Here is a 20,461-nt window from a genome sequence, read left to right as displayed (position 1 = left end):
GTGACTAATGTTTTTCACTTGTCTTCTCAGGAAATTGTGGCAGCTTTACAATCACAATGCAACATAATTCCCATCATCGACAACTTCCAATGGCCCGAACCCGAGGAACTGCCGGAGGACATGAGGCAGGTGTGCCACTTCAACGGAGTGCGCTGGATTCACGACTACCAGGACGCCTGCGTGGATAAATTAGAAAGGTTATTAAATTGGCGCAAATGTTAAATCAAATATGATGAGTAGTTGTTTCTTGTAATAATTGCTGAAACAAAGTGTAATTTCCACAATCTATGCCTAAGAGTGCGGCGTTTAGATAAATAATTACCAGATATTTATTCAAAGTAAAATAGTGTCGCTGTTCTATGATTCTGCCTTTTTTATTTTGACGTCACGGATTGTCGCTTTTAACAAAGCAATATTATTAAAATAATAACAGTGCATGTGTCTGCGTCTCGTCGGATTTACGCATAATTCCAGTATGTGGTTTGTTCGGAGTGAGTGTGTGGCGTTTGTGGTGTGTGCATAGTAAAGTTTGTCTTGCCTGTGTAGATACGTAGCATGACTGCGCACGATACTGTTACATGTTGTGGGGGAGGGGGCAAGGTCACCTTCCGGATCGTTCCTCCCCTCTTGAGGCTCCCTGGTCCGTCTTCTACCTCTACACTTCTACACCGCGCCAACCTTTAGTGGAAACTCTAGAGTTGTGTGCACTTCCCCCCTTCCAACTCCCCACACTTTCCAATAAACCGAACCCGATGTAATCGAGAAGACACCTAATTTCTAATAAAGTCCCTTGGAAAAAATAAATTGATAAATGTGTATGCCCCCTGCGGCCTGCACGTGGATGAATCTTAACAACTTGGCAAAATAATAAATTTATATATTTTTATTCTATTCTTTTTCTATATGGTCTACAAAAGTTTTGTTACAAGTTCTGTACAAGTTCTCCTAGTACTATAAATAATAAAAGAAATTTAAAAAAATACTTGCTGACCTCAAATTTTCATTGGCAAAATACATTCCTCCTGAAAAAAGGCAACGTCTACTTGAACAAAACATTATTTTAAACTCATTTGGTTTGTTTTTTTTTTTCATTTTTTACTACTAATAATTATTTAGTGTTCCCAGAAGAAATGTCAGAATATTTTTGGAAAACTGTCTATTTTTGCATTTCGGTTATGATTCATTTTGATTTAGCCACAGACATAGGAATTAATAGACGAGAAGATAATGGCGAGGGGTAAAATCAACTGTTGGAGAACGAAGGGGGTTAAGCTGACTGTGATTCGTCAATAAATCAATCTGACAGTAAATAGGCATCTCGCATTATAATATCACCATTTAGTTCTTAAAAGTAAAATCTGCATTTAAATGAATAGACATTTTTACATGGGAGCGCAAATTACTCGCCACGTTATGAACTAATTTGCGAAGTCCAAATTCGTCAAAGTAAATTTCTTCTGTTTGCAGAGTCGTAGTTAGTTTCAGAGTATTTAGTTAAGACACTTTTATAAATGTTCATAATTTACTTCCCAGCAACCAATCAGCTTTGTGTTTCGCGTCCAGACGTTTCTCGATGTGATAGTAACAACTGATTCATATTATACGATGTGAATATGCTTAAAATAAAGTAAAATAATGCTTATATATGGAATGTAATACGACAATTGGGTTTATTCTCTTTTTCACATCTATTTTTACAAGTTTTCATAGTACAAGTCAACATTTTGCCGTGTTATTTCGTAAAATGAACCGATGATGCCTCGACCATAGTTCGCACAAGAATGATGACGTCACGTTTTCAAATTTCATTTGAGGCCATACGCGAGCCCAGCCGGCTCAATGGAACCGGTATGGGGAGTGGGGATAATACGCTTTTAATCACTTAGGGCAGGTCTACTAATATTCATATGTCTATGGATTTAGCTGATTTGGCATAAATCATTTATGTGTTATGCGGTTGCAATAAGAGAGGATTGAGTGAAGTGTCAATGCCCTTACAATTATTTGACATGTCATTGTAACCCTTCAGATTCATTGAAATTATATTTTTTCCCACATAATTTACCTTTCAAAAATACTAATTTCGTTTGCGGTCTGTCAATGGACTCTAGAAGTCAGATTTGCTTAATATTCAATTGGATTTTTCAAAATCGTAACTGTTTGTTTAAAGAATTCAGATAAGCGATAAAGTACCTACCCATAATATAATATTTTAACACAATTTTAATTGTCAAAATTAGAACTGATTTGTCACGAAATCAGAGTATCGCTTGATTTTTCACGGGTCTACACTAGTTAATTAAAATGCAATATATACAGCGCCCTTGAGGTGATTTTTCACAAAAACGGTGCTATATGAATTAGCCAAATATTATTAATTATAGCAAAAAAATAGTTATTTATAAAAATAAACAAAATGAGGTTGTAGATAAACAGTTAATAAAGTACCTACCTCCTATGAGAAGTCAAAGTTCATGAGTTTTAAGTAACGCAGGGCTAAATACATTTTCACGTCAATGATTAAACTATAATAAATAATGTATTAACACAAAAAATTTATTAAATTTTTTAAAAACGTTAAGTACAGCCAATTTGGTTCTAATTGTCATGATTAACAATTCCTTTTTTTTCATCTTCAGATTCATGCGAGGAGAGTTGAAGGAGGGTATGATGAGTCGAGGCCCCCTGGGCCCCAAGGAGACAGGCAGTGGAGCCCCACCCACGCCCGCCCCGCTGACCCGAGCGCCCCCGTCCTACCAGCGCATGCACAGCTCAGACAGCGGCAAGGGTAGCGACAAGGACACTGCCACCGGGCCGCGAGATTGACTAGATGGCCCTCAGGCTCAGGCGGCCATATTGCCAAGGTATGTACAGTACATAGAGCTGCTTAATTAATATAGAGACAGGATGGGTGTGACATCAATCAAAGCTTGATGATAACATGCATTCATCACTCTAGAAGCACACCACTCAAATGATTTGTAGCATATTATGTCAAGTTTGCAAAAACACCTAAATACACCACAAATTTATATAACCTAAAAATATGGGAAATCTAGTTGGATTCATTGGATTTAAACCGCAGTAAACAGTGTTCATATGTTTCCACATTAATGTTTCGAAGAATGATATTAATTAAATTAAATGGCCAAATCAAAAACCGAGCACCCATTGGTCAAGTGGTTATACAGTAAAAGTAAAAACAAACGGACGGGAAAGAAAAATTGTGAGCAAAATTTGCTAAGTAAAGAGTTCAAATTCAAATGGATTACATTTAAAACCTTTTGATAATAAATAAAAAAAAGTAACAATTAACTATATGTTTTCAGTTGATTTTCTCTAATATTGTGGCTAACAGAAATAATTATTTGTTGTAGGTTGCGAAAGTCATCAAGTCCATCTAAGTGGTGGGCTCGGACGGGGGGCACCCCCCCCTCCCTGCCTCGTGCGCCGCGGCCCGCTCCTCGCGCACGCTCACTGGACCGCTCGCACCCCTCCTCACCCCCCTCACCACCCCAGCCGCCCTGCCTGGCCTCGGAAACACTCGCATCACACCCCCACGCCACCACGCACTCTCCCAACCCCAAGTCACGAAGTTACGATAACATTCTTGACTCAGACGAGAAATCAATCGGCGATACTATCACCAATGAGAACAGTCCCGAAAGAGACATTGGAAGTGAACACCCATTGGAGTTGACACGCAGCTGTGAAGATGAACTGGATCGTCTGGATGAAGACTCTTCGGAGCAGTCGGAGCCGCCCCGGCGCGCCCAGAGCTGCGAAGGCCTGCTCCAGGCCGCTCCTCGACAGTCCTCCATGCTCTCTCTGCAGCCGGATTCTCCGGGAGGAACCAAGAGGAAGAAGAACTTCATGGACCGCTGCGTTCACAAAGTCCGATCGCTCGTCTTGAGAAAATAATGTTATTCCTGTAACCGATTGCTATTCGTTTTAGTATGGTAGTTGGTCGATGAATTGTTGATATTTATTTGTCTTTGATTTTGTATACAAATTCCCGAAACGCTAGTACGAGGATAGTTACGGAAACAGTTGTTGAAATTTGTGGGTGAAGGTATTTTATAAATACAGTCTCCATGTTGTTTTGTTCAAAAGTAAAGAAGGAAAAAGTAATTTTATACTTTTGTGTGTTTTAAACAAAAGTGTTTGAATGGACTTGGATCCACAGCGCGTTACCATTTATAGTCTATTTTAGTTTATTATTGGATTTTGTGTAAATGATGAATGTTGTGTTGGGATGAATTTAAATGAGATTTGAAAGGAGACAATCGTGATGCAGGACAGTACAATATGGATGCAGGACAGTACAATATGAATATATATTCCCTCCATTCCAAATACGAGACGTTTGTTACGAAACCCGCACTATCTGCTGCTACCATTACGTTACATTATATTACGCTGGGCCGGCCCAATGACATATTGTATTTTATATGGTTAGACTTGTGATCTGTTAATTTATGACATCATTCTGAGAGAACATGACAACTTGACAAAAGCTAATGGCAGCTCCCTGCAGCTATTTTATTTATTATAAATACATTTGCCTTACTGATTTAATCAGCAGCATTATATTTATGAATATTTTTTAGAAACATTTTGAATATTATTTTATCTGTAGACTCTAGAATAGTATTATTTAAAAATATTTTATTAGTAAATTATGATATATTCTTACACACATTACAATATACAATTAATTTCATATTTAATTATGAAATGGAAAATAAAAAGAAACTTAAAAGTATGTATACTGTTTTTAATTCCTTCCCTTAAAATGACTTTTTTCCTACTATGTACAAATGAAGAACATCTAAAATTATTGTATGCGCACTTCAAAATTAATTTACATATAAATCACATTTACATTTAAATCAGCCCTGCGTAAATAATAATGAAGGCAAATTATACAGAAAATAGGGACACGCTTAATACGCACATTTTATTATCAGTTTAGATAATAATGAGAAGTTAGTATTTCAAAAATGGAAAATAATGCATTTTTCTAGCTATTTCGTTTCTTCATGCCATAATTTTGACATTATAATATTAAAATAGTTTTTTTTAGCCAAATTTTTTATTTATATCTTAATTAAACCTCAAACTAAGAACCTGATTTTAGGATCAAAATTTCATATTTTGACTTAAATGGGAGGATAAAAAAAATACCTTAAAACTTTAGCATCAATAACAATGGCCGCTAAGTGAACAAATGATATTAATTTTAACGAAATAACTATTAAAATGCATTATTTTCCATATCCGGAAATTGAAATACTTACTTTTGATAAATTTGTGTTACTCATTTAAAATTATATATAGTATATTTGCGGCATGTTCCAGAGTGTACTATATAGTGCAGGGGTCACCAAATGGCAGACCGCGGTCCGGATCCGGACCGCCGACCTATTTTGTGCGGACCTTGTGTTAACAATACAAAATACTTTGTATTATGTAACTTTGAGCAATGAAGCTGCAAATATTTTCGGGAGTAATAAAACTGCTCTCCAGATAGAAATGATAAATTTTCAAGAAAATGCATTTATTAAACTCCAAAAACAGGAAGTTTCTTCTCAAGACTTTTGGATAAAATTTGTTTGTGGTAATAAATACCCAGAATTAAAAGAAATAGCCTTGAAACTTCTCACTTTGTTTGGGTCAACGTATGTTTGTCAAATTTGGAAAATTCCAAGATAGACTTCATTAATAATAAATTCTGGAGCAGACTTACCGATGAACATCTCCAAGGTTTAATGACAATAGCCTGCACAAACTTTAGTCCAAACTTCAGATGGATAGTCCAAAGGAAAAAAAATCACATTTCTCATTAAACTTCTTTTTATTCATAAAATTTGTTTATTATTTAATAAAATAATAATCCGAAACCCATTTGTTTTATTCGTTCATTGATATTGTATCTACGGACCGCGACGGTCACGTATTTAAAAAAAACAGACCCCTAATGAAAGTAATTGGTGACCCCTGATATGGTGCATACTCTCAGTATCACCCTGGTGCAAGACCACCATTGTGACCAGATCTGAATAGCCAGGTATTTCCCACCTTCCTCTTCCCCTCCCCGCTACATTCAGCCTCACAACATACCTCAATTGGGGATGCTATAGTCTCACTGGCTACAGACGGTTGGGAGCAGTTGAGTGCGTATAAAGTGTGTCCCTATTTTCTGTATACTTACCATAGTTAGAGAGTATCATAAAACGGTTATCAATATATAAAAAGAGCATTCATCGCAGCCGACTAGACACTCTGGAGGTAATAGATCACTTTTAGATATTGTATAAACACCACCACATCGACATGGATAGGAATACTCCTCAGAATCCTTTTCTAGAGTTAGTTCTTCAACAGAAAGGTAAGCAAAAATCGGTGGCTGCTCCGATAACCTCAAACGTTTCTGTTCCAAGTCATATTTCTGTCTAGATTCTGGTTCTTTTAGAATAATCCAAGCTTGATTTATTGAGTGGAAAGTACTTCTGTCTACTTGGTCATTTATCATCGCTTTGTCAGGATGATATTTCAGAGCCAATTCTTGATATTTCCTCTTGATCTCCTCGAAAGTACTGTTTTCGTCACACTCCAATGTTGAATAGTAATCCATTGTTACCGATATCTACAATAAGTTAAAATACCACCATTAGCAATTATTATGTATAATATATGATAAAAGCATAATAATGAAATAATGAAAGCAAAAATAAGAACTCCGTAACCTTGAATAATTGATGTTCGATTAAGTAAAAACATCCATCAAAATAAACAATTTATATAAACTAACACTCGAAACAGTAAAACCAAACAGATTTGTCAAACCAGATTATTCATTATTTTTATTTAGACATTCTCATAAATAAACCACTCACGCCATGCTTTTCTGACATATACATTTGGTGTGGCCAGGTCCATAAATACCATTGCCATAAATAAACCATTCTCGGCCAGGCCAGCTACGGTGTTGCAAAAATAAAAACTCCTTATTGACCCGTTCACACAGAGCGATTTTAGTTGAACGACTTTCATTGAACGACAAAAATTGAACAAGATAGACGTTTCAATTCAACTCGAACCGATATTGTTAATCAAAATGGCGTCAAGTGAAGTTATCACTGCATGCGTCCCTATGATTTCGGACATTTTACGGAACGAACTTTAAAATATGAAATAGCGCAAAAAACTTCGTATGTGGGCCAGAAAATGGATTATAAGGAGAAACGAATTGGGTGCTTCTAACACTATATTGAGAGATGGCGTTAGAAGATACCGAAGGTTATCGCAATCGTTTGCGAATTTTGGAAGAACAATTTGATGTGCTGTTTTCTAAAATTCAAGAAAAAATCCAAAAACAGGACACAGTTATGCGCGCGGCTGTCCCAGAAAAAATAAGTTACAAATTACGCTAATATACCTGGCACCAGGGGATTCTTTTTCAACTCTAGCTCATACAAAGTTCCAAAAATAGGATATAATTGCTTATAAAAGAAGTGTTCGTTGCAATAGTTGATACCATAAAATTTGTTATGAAGATAAAAAATAATTATGTGACTTGAAACGTATGTTCACACGGTTCGATTCAGTAAGAAAATCGAACGATGACTCATACTTCAACAACAAAAGTAGATGTGCTTTCAACTTTCGTCGCTCAACTAAAAAATTGATCAACTCCGTTGAAAGGCTGTTCACACCTGTCGACTAGCTTTCAAGTGTCATTCAAAACAAACTTGATCAACTAAAATCGCCCTTTGTAAAGGGGTACAACATTAAGGTAGCATAATATTTTTACATCCAGTAAGCAAAACAAAGAATTTATAAGGATCGATCATAAGCAAATATGAAATTACACTCACTACAATCTATTATTTTGAGTTCAGGACACAGGAATATTATTTGTAAAAGTCTCTACTCACAATTTCCTTGGCAAAGCAATAAAATAGTTTTTTCCTACATGGCAGTTTTGACTTCGGTTTTTGTATCTGTCGACTGGCAACACTCTCTGGAAATGTGACACAATTTGACACCTTGACAGTTCGCATGTTATGTTACGATCTCTATTACAAATCGGGTTGAAACATTAATTAGAAATGTCGTGGACCGTGTCAAATAATTACCTCAAATTAGGAAGACTATTGTTAACAACAGGATCTAAATTTACCAATTCATCTTCGTGAGTATTTATGTATTTAATTCAATATTTGTATAGGACCGTGAAATGTTTCAAGGTTCAAAGTTTATAAAAATAGATGTTTCAGAAAAACTCCCTTGACATGCTCGTGTTCAGTCAACCAAAACGTTAATAATGCGCAAAAGAGAACAATTTTCAACTTGGCTAGAAACACCAGTAGAAAGAAGGAACATAATGGCAGAAAATTGGTTGGGTGAGTAATTTACATATTTATTTTAAGTAACATAAACAGTCATAATATTAATTTAATATACAAAGGAGGATGGAAAAGAAACAGTCCAATTATAAATATTCACAGATGGTTGAATTGGTAATATACAACTAAGTATTTAGTGAATGTAGACTAAAATATGAAAAGCAGAACTTAGTAACAAATTTAAAAGTCGAACTAAGTAACAAGTATAAAAAATATATAAAAATGGATGTAGAACCAATGTAATATACCTATATAATGCTTTATACAAGAATATATGTGTGTATAAATATACAGGACGGATAGAGTGGAAAACAGGTTTTGGCGTTGTAGCGGGATGGGGGAGGAAACGGAAGAGGGAATGTCACCGCGCAAATGAAATTAAAAAAAATAATAAATTAGCAATTTAAAGATAAAGTAAGGTACAATGAATTTAATCATCATGATTTTCTGCTATTCATACCGAAAATGTGATACAATGAAATTCTGTAACGATGGTAACTAGCAGTGAATATGTCAGCATGTATGTCTATAAGTTTTTTTGTACCAATTGCAGGTTCTGTTAATAAATTCGTTTTGATTGGAGTTGGTATTGCATTTCTCAATATAGAAAAGGGTTTTCTGTCTGCTGTATCAAAGCGGTGCGTGGACATTTATTTTGTTTACCAACTCCAGGCAATCAACTTTTGAGTTAGGAGCATCTAAGCGGGTTTTAACCACCCCATCAGTTGTGCCTCCCCCTAAGTGGGTTTTACCATCCCTCGCCAGGCGTGCCTCCCCCTAAGCGGGTTTTAACCGCCCAATCAGGCGTGATCAGATTATTATATTTAAAACTACTAGTACTCGATAGGTAGAAGCTGATATCAGTGCATTATATATCATAGTCATCATAGGTACTATGTAAAACTTTATCGGACTGTCAAGCAGTGTCGCACATTATTATTATACACGCGATTCTCCCATTTATTACTTTTGTTTCCTTTTCATATTATAATAGTCTATATTTTATTCCTTTCATTTTCTAATAATATATACCCTTCTAATATCTTTTATTTTATTTTTACAAACTCTTAATGCCTTTTAGACATTTTATAAGCACTTCATTCTTCCTTATACTACTTTATTGTATATTATTACATATAATTTCTTACTTTGACTTATTACTATACTACAGATTGCTACTTATATTATATTTATATCTCTTTTTTTCATACTTTTAACCTTACTTACTATTTACTGATTATACCATTATACTTACATTTATATTGTTGCATTCCTTATGTTGCTGTACTATTCTCTGTAAATTAGTATGTGAATGGCACATGTTGTGCCGTATATGTGAAATAAATAAATAAATAATGAAAGACAGTTGATTTTTCGATGTCATATTCATGTGATATTAATTTAAGACTCATCATTATCAATCTTTATAATTTTGCATTGCCCTTTAAGCTTATCATTATAAATCCACTAGCGGTGTTTATTTATCTGTATTATTTACATTTTAATCAATTTAAAACATTGTAAAAACGATTAATAATACTGCCCATAATAATGTCCTTCCTTTAAACATTATCAAAGTAGACAATATTCTTAAACTGCTCTGACATTGAGTATCTCTGTTGTAACCTCTCTTCATATTAAGTAACGCATGCAACAGAAAGAAAGTTCACAATAGATCTACCAACATTTTACTCGTTTATATTTACTAACTAAATGTATAATTTTCAGATATTCCATGGAGCAAATGTTCAATGTGGTGTCAGATGTAGAAAATTACTGTAAATTCGTGCCGTGGTGCAAGAAATCACTAGTCGCATACAGAAAGCCGACCATGCTGAAGGCCGACCTTGTGATTGGTTTCCCCCCGATAAATGAACGGTACACATCCCACGTAACCCTTGTGAACCCACACTTGGTGAGAGCCGAGTGCACCGAGGGACGACTCTTCAACCACCTGCTGACAGTCTGGCGCTTCAGCCCGGGCCTACGGGCACATCCTACTTCATGCGTCATCGACTTCCATGTTGCCTTTGAATTCCGATCGTTGTTTCATTCCAACCTGGCAAACCTCTTCTTCGACCAGGTTTTGCTGCAAATGGAAGGAGCCTTCATCACTGAAGCTGCTCGAAGATTCGGCAAAGCCACCATACCAATGCAGATAATAGAAATAAGGAACCCCATCAAAAGTTGACAGTTGAATTTACTAGACCAAGCGAATTGTTAGATAAACTTTTTTATAATAATTATTATTTTTTATTCTAATTATTATTCGCCATGTAAATAAACCTCTTTAATATTACGATTTAGACAGTTTATGCGGCCATTAAATGGTTATAAATAATGTGTCAGTGTGATCTTTGTTAAATAATTGTATTCATGTAGCGCCCTTGAGGTGATTTTTCACAAAAACGGCACTATATAAATTAGCCAAATATGTGTAAATAATAATTTATCGCTTTTGGTGAATTTATTGTTCTATCTAACTATTCATAAACATAATTCACATTAATGCATTACTTAGGACGGGTTGTTTCGAAAAAATTGAACAATTCTTCAAATTTCAAAGTTAATTTTCAAGTTCTGTGAAAGATTTTTTCAAGTTCTGTTATTAAATCAGTTCTGTCAAACAACTAGCCTCTAATGATATAATAACAGAACTTGAATAGAACTTTCACAGAACCCGATAATGAATGTTGAAATTTGATGAATTGTTCCGAAACAACACGTCCTAACTAAGAACTTCCATAATAGTGATGAGGTGCACAATTCAGCTAGCTCTTTTTGACGGGCCGTATTTGTACGACTCCCGGTAAACCGTGCCACGGCTCAATTGGACGGTTACTCTTTTTATCAAGAGATATTTTAGAAAAATAGCGCCATTAAAATTATCTAAGTATTACTTTTTATTACATACTCGGAGGCAGTCCGACATCTGCACTTGGACATATGTACCTTCACGAATTTACTAGGTACTTACATCTTATTATCTCGTTGTACGAGGCGGCATACCTGTACCAAGAGTCATAATCATTCATACGCTTACGCTGGGAGCAGTATCGGGCGAGCACAGTATTGTCAGTGCTCATACTCTTGAGCTCACAGCTCCCGTTCAATAGAGTCGACTCTTTAGGCCGTATGAAAATATTGAACTGGTACCGCGGCTCTCGCTCTTAATAAAATGAGTCATCACCCATCGCTATTCCATTAGCAAAATGATATCATAATTAAGTTGTTTTGTTCTTGAAAATTTGTATAAAAACATATTTTTATCTATCCTTCTCAAAACAAATATTGAACCACCTTTTTTTGTAAAAATGTTGAAACTTTTACAAGAAATAAATTAAGGAAACATTTACAGAAACCATAATTAAGCATGTATGTGGTACTCGAAAATCCTTTTAAAAAAGGCCAATGTAATTTGTCATAATCAAAGTCACAAGTATAAATTATAACTCTTGATATTATATTTTGTATAGTATATTAAAACAGAGCATATTTAATGAAGATACCTGAAACCGCCATTATGTTTTTAAAATATAAACTAAAATTCTCGCAAAGGTATCTTTCCAAGATTTATTACGATGGGTCAATTTGTGGTGATTTAACTGATTATGTTTATAATTTAATAAAATAATTATTACAAAAAAAATTAATCTTTAATTTATTTTTTCTTAAAATATCAATATTATTCTCAAAAAGTATTATAACTATACAAGTGAATGTCTTTAAAAATAAATAAATCTTAACTAGAAAAGATCACATTTGACCGCACTGTGATATTGTAACTGGTATTTTTGGTTTGTTGTTTGGTCCTGTTGGAACATTCTCTATTTTCCTCATGACCAAGAGTCCGTCAATAACCCTCCCAAACACGACGTGCTTGTTGTCGAGGAAGTTGCACTTGGCGCAGGTGATGAAGAACTGGCAGCCGTTGGTGTCCTTGCCGCTGTTGGCCATGGATAGGAGTCCGGGGGAATCGTGCTTCAGAGTGAAGTTCTCATCGGCAAATGTGCTGCCGCCATAGATGCTCATTACTCCGGTACCGTCTCCCTGGAAATGCAAAAAAACTACTTTAAAATCCGATTGTTTTTATTGACATTCAGAGGTAAAAAATTGAATTGTGGGTTAACTAAGCACCACTTTTTGTGAAAAAATTAAGTTTCTTCATGGATTCATCGGTTATAGATTTTATTTATGATTAAGCACACTAAAGTTTACATATAAATGTATTAAAGCTCGACCACAAGCAAAAAAAGGTGCGCAGACGCACATCTCTTGCAGTGCGCAGAAAAGGCATGATGTATTGGGGATTTTGCTAGCTTTCAATAGTGGCTGGCCACACCGCACTGCCTCGCACTTCATTTCAGATGATGCTCGGGATTGGTATTTTGTTTTAGGTCAAACTATATAAACAGATAAAACACATTCTTTTATGCAAATGTAATTAATTTTGTAAAAGTTTGCAAATGTAGTGGCCTAATATATCTACCATTATGGTAAATTTTGGATAGGGCCTGACACGCTTATTACGAATAATTTTTAGAAAAAAACTTTATATTCGCCTTAATTACTATAAAAGAAAACTTTTTGCATTTCGGGCGGCGGAAAATTATGCATTTTGATTTTCAATTGCATAAAACCAAAATTCACTTCGCGAATCGATGTGGCGACAACGCGACGCCATTAGGAACGCACTGTTATGTTGGTATCACTGATGCATTAACAAGAGCTAAATACGACCGTTGCTATCTTCGTGGGATGCCGAGGTTTGTGTAATATGGTTTGTGATACAAAGGAAAGTGCCCCTTAATAACGCCTGCTCGCGTCAAGGCAAGAAAAACATCCCAGTTTTCAACTAGTTTACCGGCTACGCTAGGTTTGTGTAACATGGTTTGTGATACAAATCAATGTATCAGGGATACCAACATAACAGTGACGTACCTAATGGCAGCTGATTGCCGCCGCATCGATTCGCGAAGTGAATTTTGGTTAACGCAATTGAAAATTTAAATTCATAATTTTCCGCCGCCCGAAATGCAAAAAGTTTTCTTTTATAGTAATTAAGGCGAATATAAAGTTTTTTTCTAAAAAATATTCGTAATAAGCGTGTCAGGCCCTATCCAAAAATTACCAAATATTACCAACGAAATAAGTTTTCAATAGCGTAACGTTAATGAATCTGTTCATGTTCAAGTGCAAATTTTTTTTTAGTTGGTGGGTTTTAGGTTAGTAGTATTAATATAAGAAATACGAACATTGACGAAATCGCCTCCTTGAATCATGAAGTCCTTTATTACTCTGTGGAATATTGCTCCCTTGAAACCGAGCGGCACTCCATCTCTTCTATATTCTCCTGTGCAAAATTCCCGAAAGTTTTCACTGGTCTTTGGAATAACATCGGCAAATAGCTCAAATATCATCCTACCTATCTCCTGTAAAAACAGTAAATAACATTTAAGGTTAAAAAGAGAGTATAAAATATAACAAATTCCAAACATATAAAATAAATCTGGTGAATTGTAATGCAATATTATGAATCAAACTCACCGTTGTACCAACGGTTATATCGAAGAACACAACTGGATTATTTGGATTTCGCAATTGCGATTGTATTTGATTCCAGGTTGGCATTTTGTGTACTTATTTTTTCCCGAATATGATTTATATTGTAACTTTGACGTTTCAACTACGAACTATTTAAGGTTATGTTATTTTGTTGTGCCGCAAAATTATTTTGGTCTCTCTGGTTGGCGCCCTGACTTCAGTTCACGGGTGTTGGTACAGCTGGAATTTATTTTAAAATATGTATTTGTCTATGATTTCAATATAAAAATACACACACACACACGGTTATTTTAGTACACTATTATCAGTAAAGTTTTGGTTCGAATTAGCCAGCCGTCCCACTGGCTCGATAACAGTACGAAATCTAAAAAAACCCAACACCATGCGCAGAAAAGTAAAGTTCACTACTTTTTTTCGTAGGGTCTCCAGTTTTTGACGATTTCGTACCGCTACCGAGCTAGTGGGACCACGGGCTTAGAAATAATCATTTTTTTTATAACATACCAAAAACGTAAATATACAGAAAATAGGTATACCTATATGTATATCATATGTGATACTCACTGTTTTAAGCTCACAAAATATTTCCAAGTCATTATTTCCAATGGAGATCCAAAGTATCTGATTATGAAGATTCCTACCTTACCGGCTAGGAGCATTTGGACTGATTTGAAGTTAGTTTGAGTGAACTATTGTCTTTGAAACATCGTGATTTGTAGCTGTCAAAATGTCTCGGAGAGAAAATGCAGGTAAGGTGTTATTTTATTATTTTAATCATCCAATTGTTATTAAAATTAATGTTTGTTCAATTCACTATCGTTTAATAAAAAAATATATAGCTATCGGCGTTTTTGTTAGATTTAGGGACATTTTAAACTGAAGTATCATAGGTGATACCGCGGGCCTCTATGACATCTTTTATTTTCATTTTAAGGTTGGTTGAGGATGAAATCGAAGCGGAGTTGCTACTTCCTATGGATCCAAATGATTCCGATTTGGAATTTGATTATGGTTGGCTGGGTGATGAGGATAGTGAGGAGCAATTCGAAATTCGGAGACCTCTTAGCCCTTTACAAGTAGAAGATGAAGAAGATTGGAGCGACGCTGATGATGTGCCACTAGTAGATCTCCAAAATGTGAATCGGCATGATCCAGTTAATAAGTGGAAACATAAACCTAATTTTGTCGCTACAAATTTACATTTCATAAATGGATGGCACCCAATAGATTGGATAAGTTGAAATACAAAGCTGTGAAACGAGAGAACCCATTGAATACTTTTCTAAGTACATTGATAACAATTTTTTTGATGAAATTTCATTAAACACTAATAGGAAATTTGTAAGGAGCACAGGCAAGACTTTGTATATGACAGGTACTGAAATAAAAGGCTTTATTGGAATCAGTATGATTATCAGCCTTTTGGGTCTTCCTCACATCCACCAGAATTGGGCACAAAAAACTAGAATCCCTATAGTTGCTGACAACATTTCACGCAAAAGATTTTTTAATATACGCTCAAACTTAAAACGTGTCGATGATAATTGTGTGTCAGAATCAGAAAAACAACTTGACAGCTTTTGGAAGGTCAGACCAATTGTACTACGGGTTCAAAAAGGTTGCCTACAAAATGATAGAACAGAAAATATTTCTATTGATGAACAAATGATACCCTTTCAAGGTAAATGCAAGAACAGGCAAGTCATTCGCGGTAAACCTAATCCAGTAGGAATCAAAAATTTTGTTATGACTACTTTGCAGGGTATACCTTTGGATTTTTACTTGTACGAAGGTAAAGGAACATCGGTGGAGTCCGCTTTATTCCCAATGCCTGAAAAAATTCATGTTGGAGCCCGATTTGTATTAAAGTTGGCACATACACTTCCTACTGGCTGCACTGTGTATACTGATAGGTATTTCACATCTATTCCACTACTAGGAAATTTGCACAGCAGAGGCATTCTTGGAAGTGGTACGTTAATGCTGAACCGGATACCAAAAGGAATATCCATTAAATCAGACTCTCAAATGAAACGAGCTGGTCGAGGTTCCCATGAATGTGTGGTAAGAGGAAACAATAAGATATGTATTGTCAAATGGCTAGATAGTCGATCAATACACTTTTCTTCCACATCATCGTCAGTTGAACCTCTCAATCAATGTCGACAATGGTCCAAGCAAGAAAACAGGTACATCAGAGTATCTCAACCTGCCGTGGTCTAATCCTATAACAAATATATGGGAGGAGTAGACTTGTTGGACAGAGTCATTTCAAAGTATTCCATGCGAAACCGAACCAATAAGTGGACTGTGCGAATAATTTACCATTTTTTTGACTTTGCTGTAGCAGCATCTTGGCTAAAATACAGATTAGAAGCCCAAAAACATCTTCCCAAGAACAAGATATTGGACTACTATGACTTTAAATGGGATATAGCAAATGTTTTACTAGCCGGATTAGAATCGACAGATTTGGTAGATGATGAAAATGGTGATAGTATTGGGATTTGTGAGAGACCTCGAAAACGCCGATCTGTGCAGCCTTTACCACACAAAGAATTGAGGACAAAAAAGGCTTTACATTTGCCAGTTATGATGAATGATCAGCAGAAGAATCGTTCCAAATGTCGTTTGCATGGGTGTACACAATTAACTTTTGTAATTTGTGAAAACTGTCAGGTTTATTTGTGTTTTTCAATGGATCGCAACTGTTTCAAAACTTTTCATTCAACCAGCTGAACTGATATATTATTTTTTATTCAAAATTATTATTATTTTTTCTTTCAATTACACTTTATGTTTTAGGTGGTAGGTTACAGTACCTGAAACCACAATTTTTGTAAAAAAAAAAAATCATAAAAACAAACATAAACATTACTATTTTATTTCTATTACACTTGATTAACTCCTTGAGGTACGAACTTTTTTTTCTTATTTTTTACCTTTTTTTTTTAATCAATTGATGTAACTTATAATAACGAGGAAAAAATATTTAAAAAAACATTGGACTGAAGGCTTTTCAGGAATGAGGTGGTCAAAATTTTATACCACAGTACACATGGGAAAAAAATATTAGGTTCAAATCAAAAGTTTATTAGAAATAAAAAAAGGCCATTTTATATGACTAATTGTGGAAATTTTCAAAACAGTTTTTATCTTTTTTTACACAAAGGGGTACTTTGCAAACACAACATATCCAGTTGGAACGTATGGGCCTGTCTTTTGTACTACAATTCGCACAACGACGTGAAGTAGTATGTTCTGGCCGGTGGGCGCTATTTTTCAGACGTATTTCAGGGTCCACGTAAGGCTTATGTCTCTTAATTTCCACCACCTCCGATGTGGACCCACGCTTTTTGGTGCATTTCAGCTCCTCTTCAGCCAAAAGTCCTCTGTAAACTTGCCTCCTGAAATCTTTCAGCCTCAATGGATTGTCTTTGTCAGCCTTACCCAACTTGCAGAGCTCTGTGTAAACAATGTAAGAATTTACAATTGTTGCATCTAAAAAGTGGAAAAATAAACGATGCCACCATTTTTTAGACTTTCTGTTTATCGAGTAAACCGCCTTCTTTTGATCAAACTTGTCCACATAATTCATGCAGTTGTTATAATTATTTAGAGCCAACGGACATGGCACCCTTGTGATCTCACCAGTTTTCTCTTTACGGTTGACATGCATGGCATCCTTTGGGTTGTGAAAGTTTGAAAGGAGGTGTACAGCTCTTCTATCTCTCCATTTTATCATGGAAATTCCTGTATCACTCACGTACCAGTCATATTCACCTCTTTTTAGGTTTTTATCATCCTTCATCTTAGGCAAATATTTTCTGGTTGATTGGACAGTTCCACATGAGCGAATATTCATATCTTTCAGCTGTTTTTGTAGGGGGCAGCAATTAAAATAATTATCAAAGTAAACTGTGTAGTTACGACCTTGAATAGATTGACAAAAATTTAAGACAACTCTTGTGGCCCTAAGTTAGACTCAGCGTAGTCACCAATTTTTCCTGTGTATATTTCAAATTTTAAGTTGTATCCATTTTCTGCACACATCATCCAGATCTTATAGCCTCTTTTAATGGGTTTTTTGGGCATGTATTGCTTCAATGTGCTGCGGCCTTTGGATTTGACCATGCTCTCGTCAATTGCCAAAGTAGGTGATGGCTTGTAATTTCGATCAAAGGTGTCTGACAAGCAGTTCAACAAAGGCCTTATTTTATATAATTTATCGAAATTAAGTTGACCTCTAGCAGGCATCAATGAATTGTCGTTGAGATGAAGGTTTGACAACAGCCAGCCAAACCTATGGACTGTCATAAATCTTGAAATATAGGGGTCGTGTAAATCAGGGGACGATGACCAATAGTCTCTATAACTGGGGGATTTTTTAATTCCCATTACTAAATTTAGTGCAATGAATTTTTTAATTTCCTGAACGGTTGTGGGTTAGTGATTTTTCCCGACTTGTTGTGCGTATAGATTGGTCTGGAAGCAGATATTTTCAATCAAACTAGGAGTCCAAAATTTCAGAAAAATTTCCAAAGGTGTGAGATTTTCCATTGTAAGAAAGTCATTATGTAGTCCTGTTTCTTCACGGAATTCACCAGGGAGGGCGGTATTGAACGTACGGCTCCATTTAGGCACGACTATAATCGCAGGTATGACAGGTGTAGATGCAGTTGTGCCTGGAACAGCAGCGGTGGATGACAAAACGGACATTGAGATATTAGGACTATACTGGGCAGATGGAGAAGACGATACTGGTCGGTTACGCGTACGCGAAAGATGAACATCAAAAGTAGATGGTGATTGTGAACCAGAAGAGCTGGATGTGCCTGCTATAGGGTGATCGAGTGTGGTAGATGAAGAAGACGCCGGGATTTGATTCCTCACACAAGATAGAGGCAGTTCATCATCATCATCGTCCGAAGAGGCGCTAACTGTGACATTTGCTAGATGCTCCTCCTGTAGATCCTCTTCCTCATTGTCTGAGCACCCATAACAACTGTCATCATCAGAAGGTATCTCTTCTAAAAGTATTCCTGCGATTTCTTCTTGGCGAAGACCTTTCTTCGGCATGGTGTATCTGTAAAATTATAAAATCAGAATAACCATGTTGTAAGACTAAAAAAATTACCTCAAGTACGGTGGTCGAAAAGCAAAACCACCAAAAAATTTCGATTTTACAAAAAAATACTATATTTATAGACATTTCTTATTGATAATTCAACAAATGAAATACAAGGGCACTAGAATTCATAAGAAATGGACAAAAATTCGAAATACATACCGTTATATTTCACTTTAAAGTCGGAGATCACAAAAAACCACAAATCGGTGGCAATTGTCAAACACATAACCAAACCGTGCAAAGCCACCTATTATCGCTATTGGAAACTAAATAGTAGAGAATCTATGTCTCACATGGCATTTAAAAAACTTGTCAATAGATGGCCGTTTTAGCATAATTATTTATTTTCAAGGTGGCCGAATTTTGAAACCACAGTACTTCAAAGAGTATCTGCTTTTCGAATTATTAGCATAAAAAAGCAAAATTGAAAAAAAACACAATATTTGTTGAGCTAGAGTCCCCAAGTATCATATATGATACCATCCCTTACTCCCAAACCGGCCATAAAAAAAAAAAATGTGGTCCAAATATGATGGTAGAGAATACGAAAATAGTAGAAAAAAGTTTAAAAGTCTAAAAAAATGGTCTTGGGCCCGAAGAGGCTAAGGTTGATACTAATTTTTAATGAAAAAACCACTTTTCATCATTATTTAATTACTACAAAGTATTGTTTAAATAAAATGTGTATATTAAGCGTGTCCTTATTTTATGTATTTTTACAAAACAATAATAAGAATATGCGTTAAAAAATACACCAAACAGAAAAAACAAGTATTGTGTGGAAAGGATAATATTTGAAATGCTGAATTATTTAATCTTGTACATAAGAATTTTTATTTTATTAAATCATTTTTGTTTGTCTCAAAAACCCTCACATTTATAAATATGTTTTTACGTGTGGGATCGTCATCGAAATATTTTGAAAATAAAATTTATCTTCTATTTCCTCAATTTTATCCACGGACCCAAAAAAGCTCCGGACAAAACATTAGTGCGATTTTGTGTGAATGGCATTGAAGCCAAATCTAGGGTGAGGGGAAATTGCCTGGCAGCCATCTTGAATGACTAACTTTTGAATTGATTTTTATTCAAAGTGGTCCATAATGAAATATCATTATTTAAATTTTGTGACGTTAACGGCTAATTTAATTAATAATAAAAAACAATTACGGCTTACAATTTTTTTGAGATATTTTATAAGATAAGGTATGGGATAGGTCCTTAAAAAAATGTCAGCAGGTTTTGGCACTTTCCATACATCTCCCCCCTCACCCCGCGGCTTCAAATTGCTCTCGAATTGCTCCGTGCAGGGCTTTTTAGGTCCATGATTTTAATTCTGTGCAAGTGATTTTTT

The 20,461-nt window shown here is 35.4% G+C and overlaps 3 protein-coding genes across 7 annotated transcripts in view; 2 read left to right on the top strand and 1 right to left on the bottom strand.

Moving 5' to 3' along the window:
- Positions 1-4,765, top strand: part of Sarm (sterile alpha and armadillo motif) — a 197,003-nt gene extending 192,238 nt beyond the window's left edge. For all 5 annotated transcript variants that reach the window (XM_089634256.1, XM_089634257.1, XM_089634255.1 and 2 more), the window contains 3 exons: positions 31-197; positions 2,640-2,864; positions 3,378-4,765. In XM_089634256.1, coding sequence (XP_089490382.1) covers positions 31-197; positions 2,640-2,826 — 354 coding nt within the window. In that variant the 3' untranslated portion in view covers positions 2,827-2,864; positions 3,378-4,765. The remainder of the gene's footprint in view (positions 1-30; positions 198-2,639; positions 2,865-3,377) is intronic.
- A 3,279-nt stretch (positions 4,766-8,044) lies between these two features.
- On the top strand, positions 8,045-11,865 carry LOC149422040 (coenzyme Q-binding protein COQ10 homolog B, mitochondrial). Its single transcript, XM_089634253.1, has 3 exons — positions 8,045-8,197; positions 8,283-8,408; positions 10,140-11,865. The coding sequence occupies exons 1-3, from the start codon at positions 8,115-8,117 to the stop codon at positions 10,600-10,602; spliced, it is 672 nt and encodes a 223-aa protein (XP_089490379.1). The 5' UTR covers positions 8,045-8,114; the 3' UTR covers positions 10,603-11,865.
- A 217-nt stretch (positions 11,866-12,082) lies between these two features.
- Positions 12,083-14,187, bottom strand: LOC149422039 (peptidyl-prolyl cis-trans isomerase H). The gene is made up of 3 exons (XM_089634254.1): positions 13,959-14,187; positions 13,667-13,843; positions 12,083-12,461 (listed from the first exon to the last, which is right to left on the bottom strand). Exons 1-3 carry the CDS (start codon positions 14,040-14,042, stop codon positions 12,168-12,170), a joined length of 555 nt encoding a protein of 184 aa, XP_089490380.1. The 5' UTR covers positions 14,043-14,187; the 3' UTR covers positions 12,083-12,167.
- Between the last annotated feature and the right edge of the window lie 6,274 nt (positions 14,188-20,461).

The sequence above is a fragment of the Hesperophylax consimilis genome, chromosome 8, assembly GCF_061612785.1.
Source record: "Hesperophylax consimilis isolate HC1 chromosome 8, BYU_Hcon_1.0, whole genome shotgun sequence".
NCBI lineage: Eukaryota > Metazoa > Arthropoda > Insecta > Trichoptera > Limnephilidae > Hesperophylax > Hesperophylax consimilis.
The sequence above is the reverse complement of the archived record's forward strand: the minus strand, read 5'-3'. Positions and strand labels throughout refer to the sequence as shown.

Excerpts from the sequence above, each read along its gene's own strand:
- LOC149422040 (XM_089634253.1), top strand. The coding sequence starts at position 8,115 with ATGTCGTGGACCGTGTCAAATAATTACCTCAAATTAGGAAGACTATTG. Across the intron at positions 8,198-8,282 it reads AAATTTACCAATTCATCTTC|AAAAACTCCCTTGACATGCT; the intron begins GTGAGTATTTAT and ends TAGATGTTTCAG. Across the intron at positions 8,409-10,139 it reads AATGGCAGAAAATTGGTTGG|ATATTCCATGGAGCAAATGT; the intron begins GTGAGTAATTTA and ends TATAATTTTCAG.
- LOC149422039 (XM_089634254.1), bottom strand. The coding sequence starts at position 14,042 with ATGCCAACCTGGAATCAAATACAATCGCAATTGCGAAATCCAAATAAT. Across the intron at positions 13,844-13,958 it reads ATATAACCGTTGGTACAACG|GAGATAGGTAGGATGATATT; the intron begins GTGAGTTTGATT and ends CTGTTTTTACAG. Across the intron at positions 12,462-13,666 it reads AAGGAGGCGATTTCGTCAAT|GGAGACGGTACCGGAGTAAT; the intron begins GTTCGTATTTCT and ends TTGCATTTCCAG.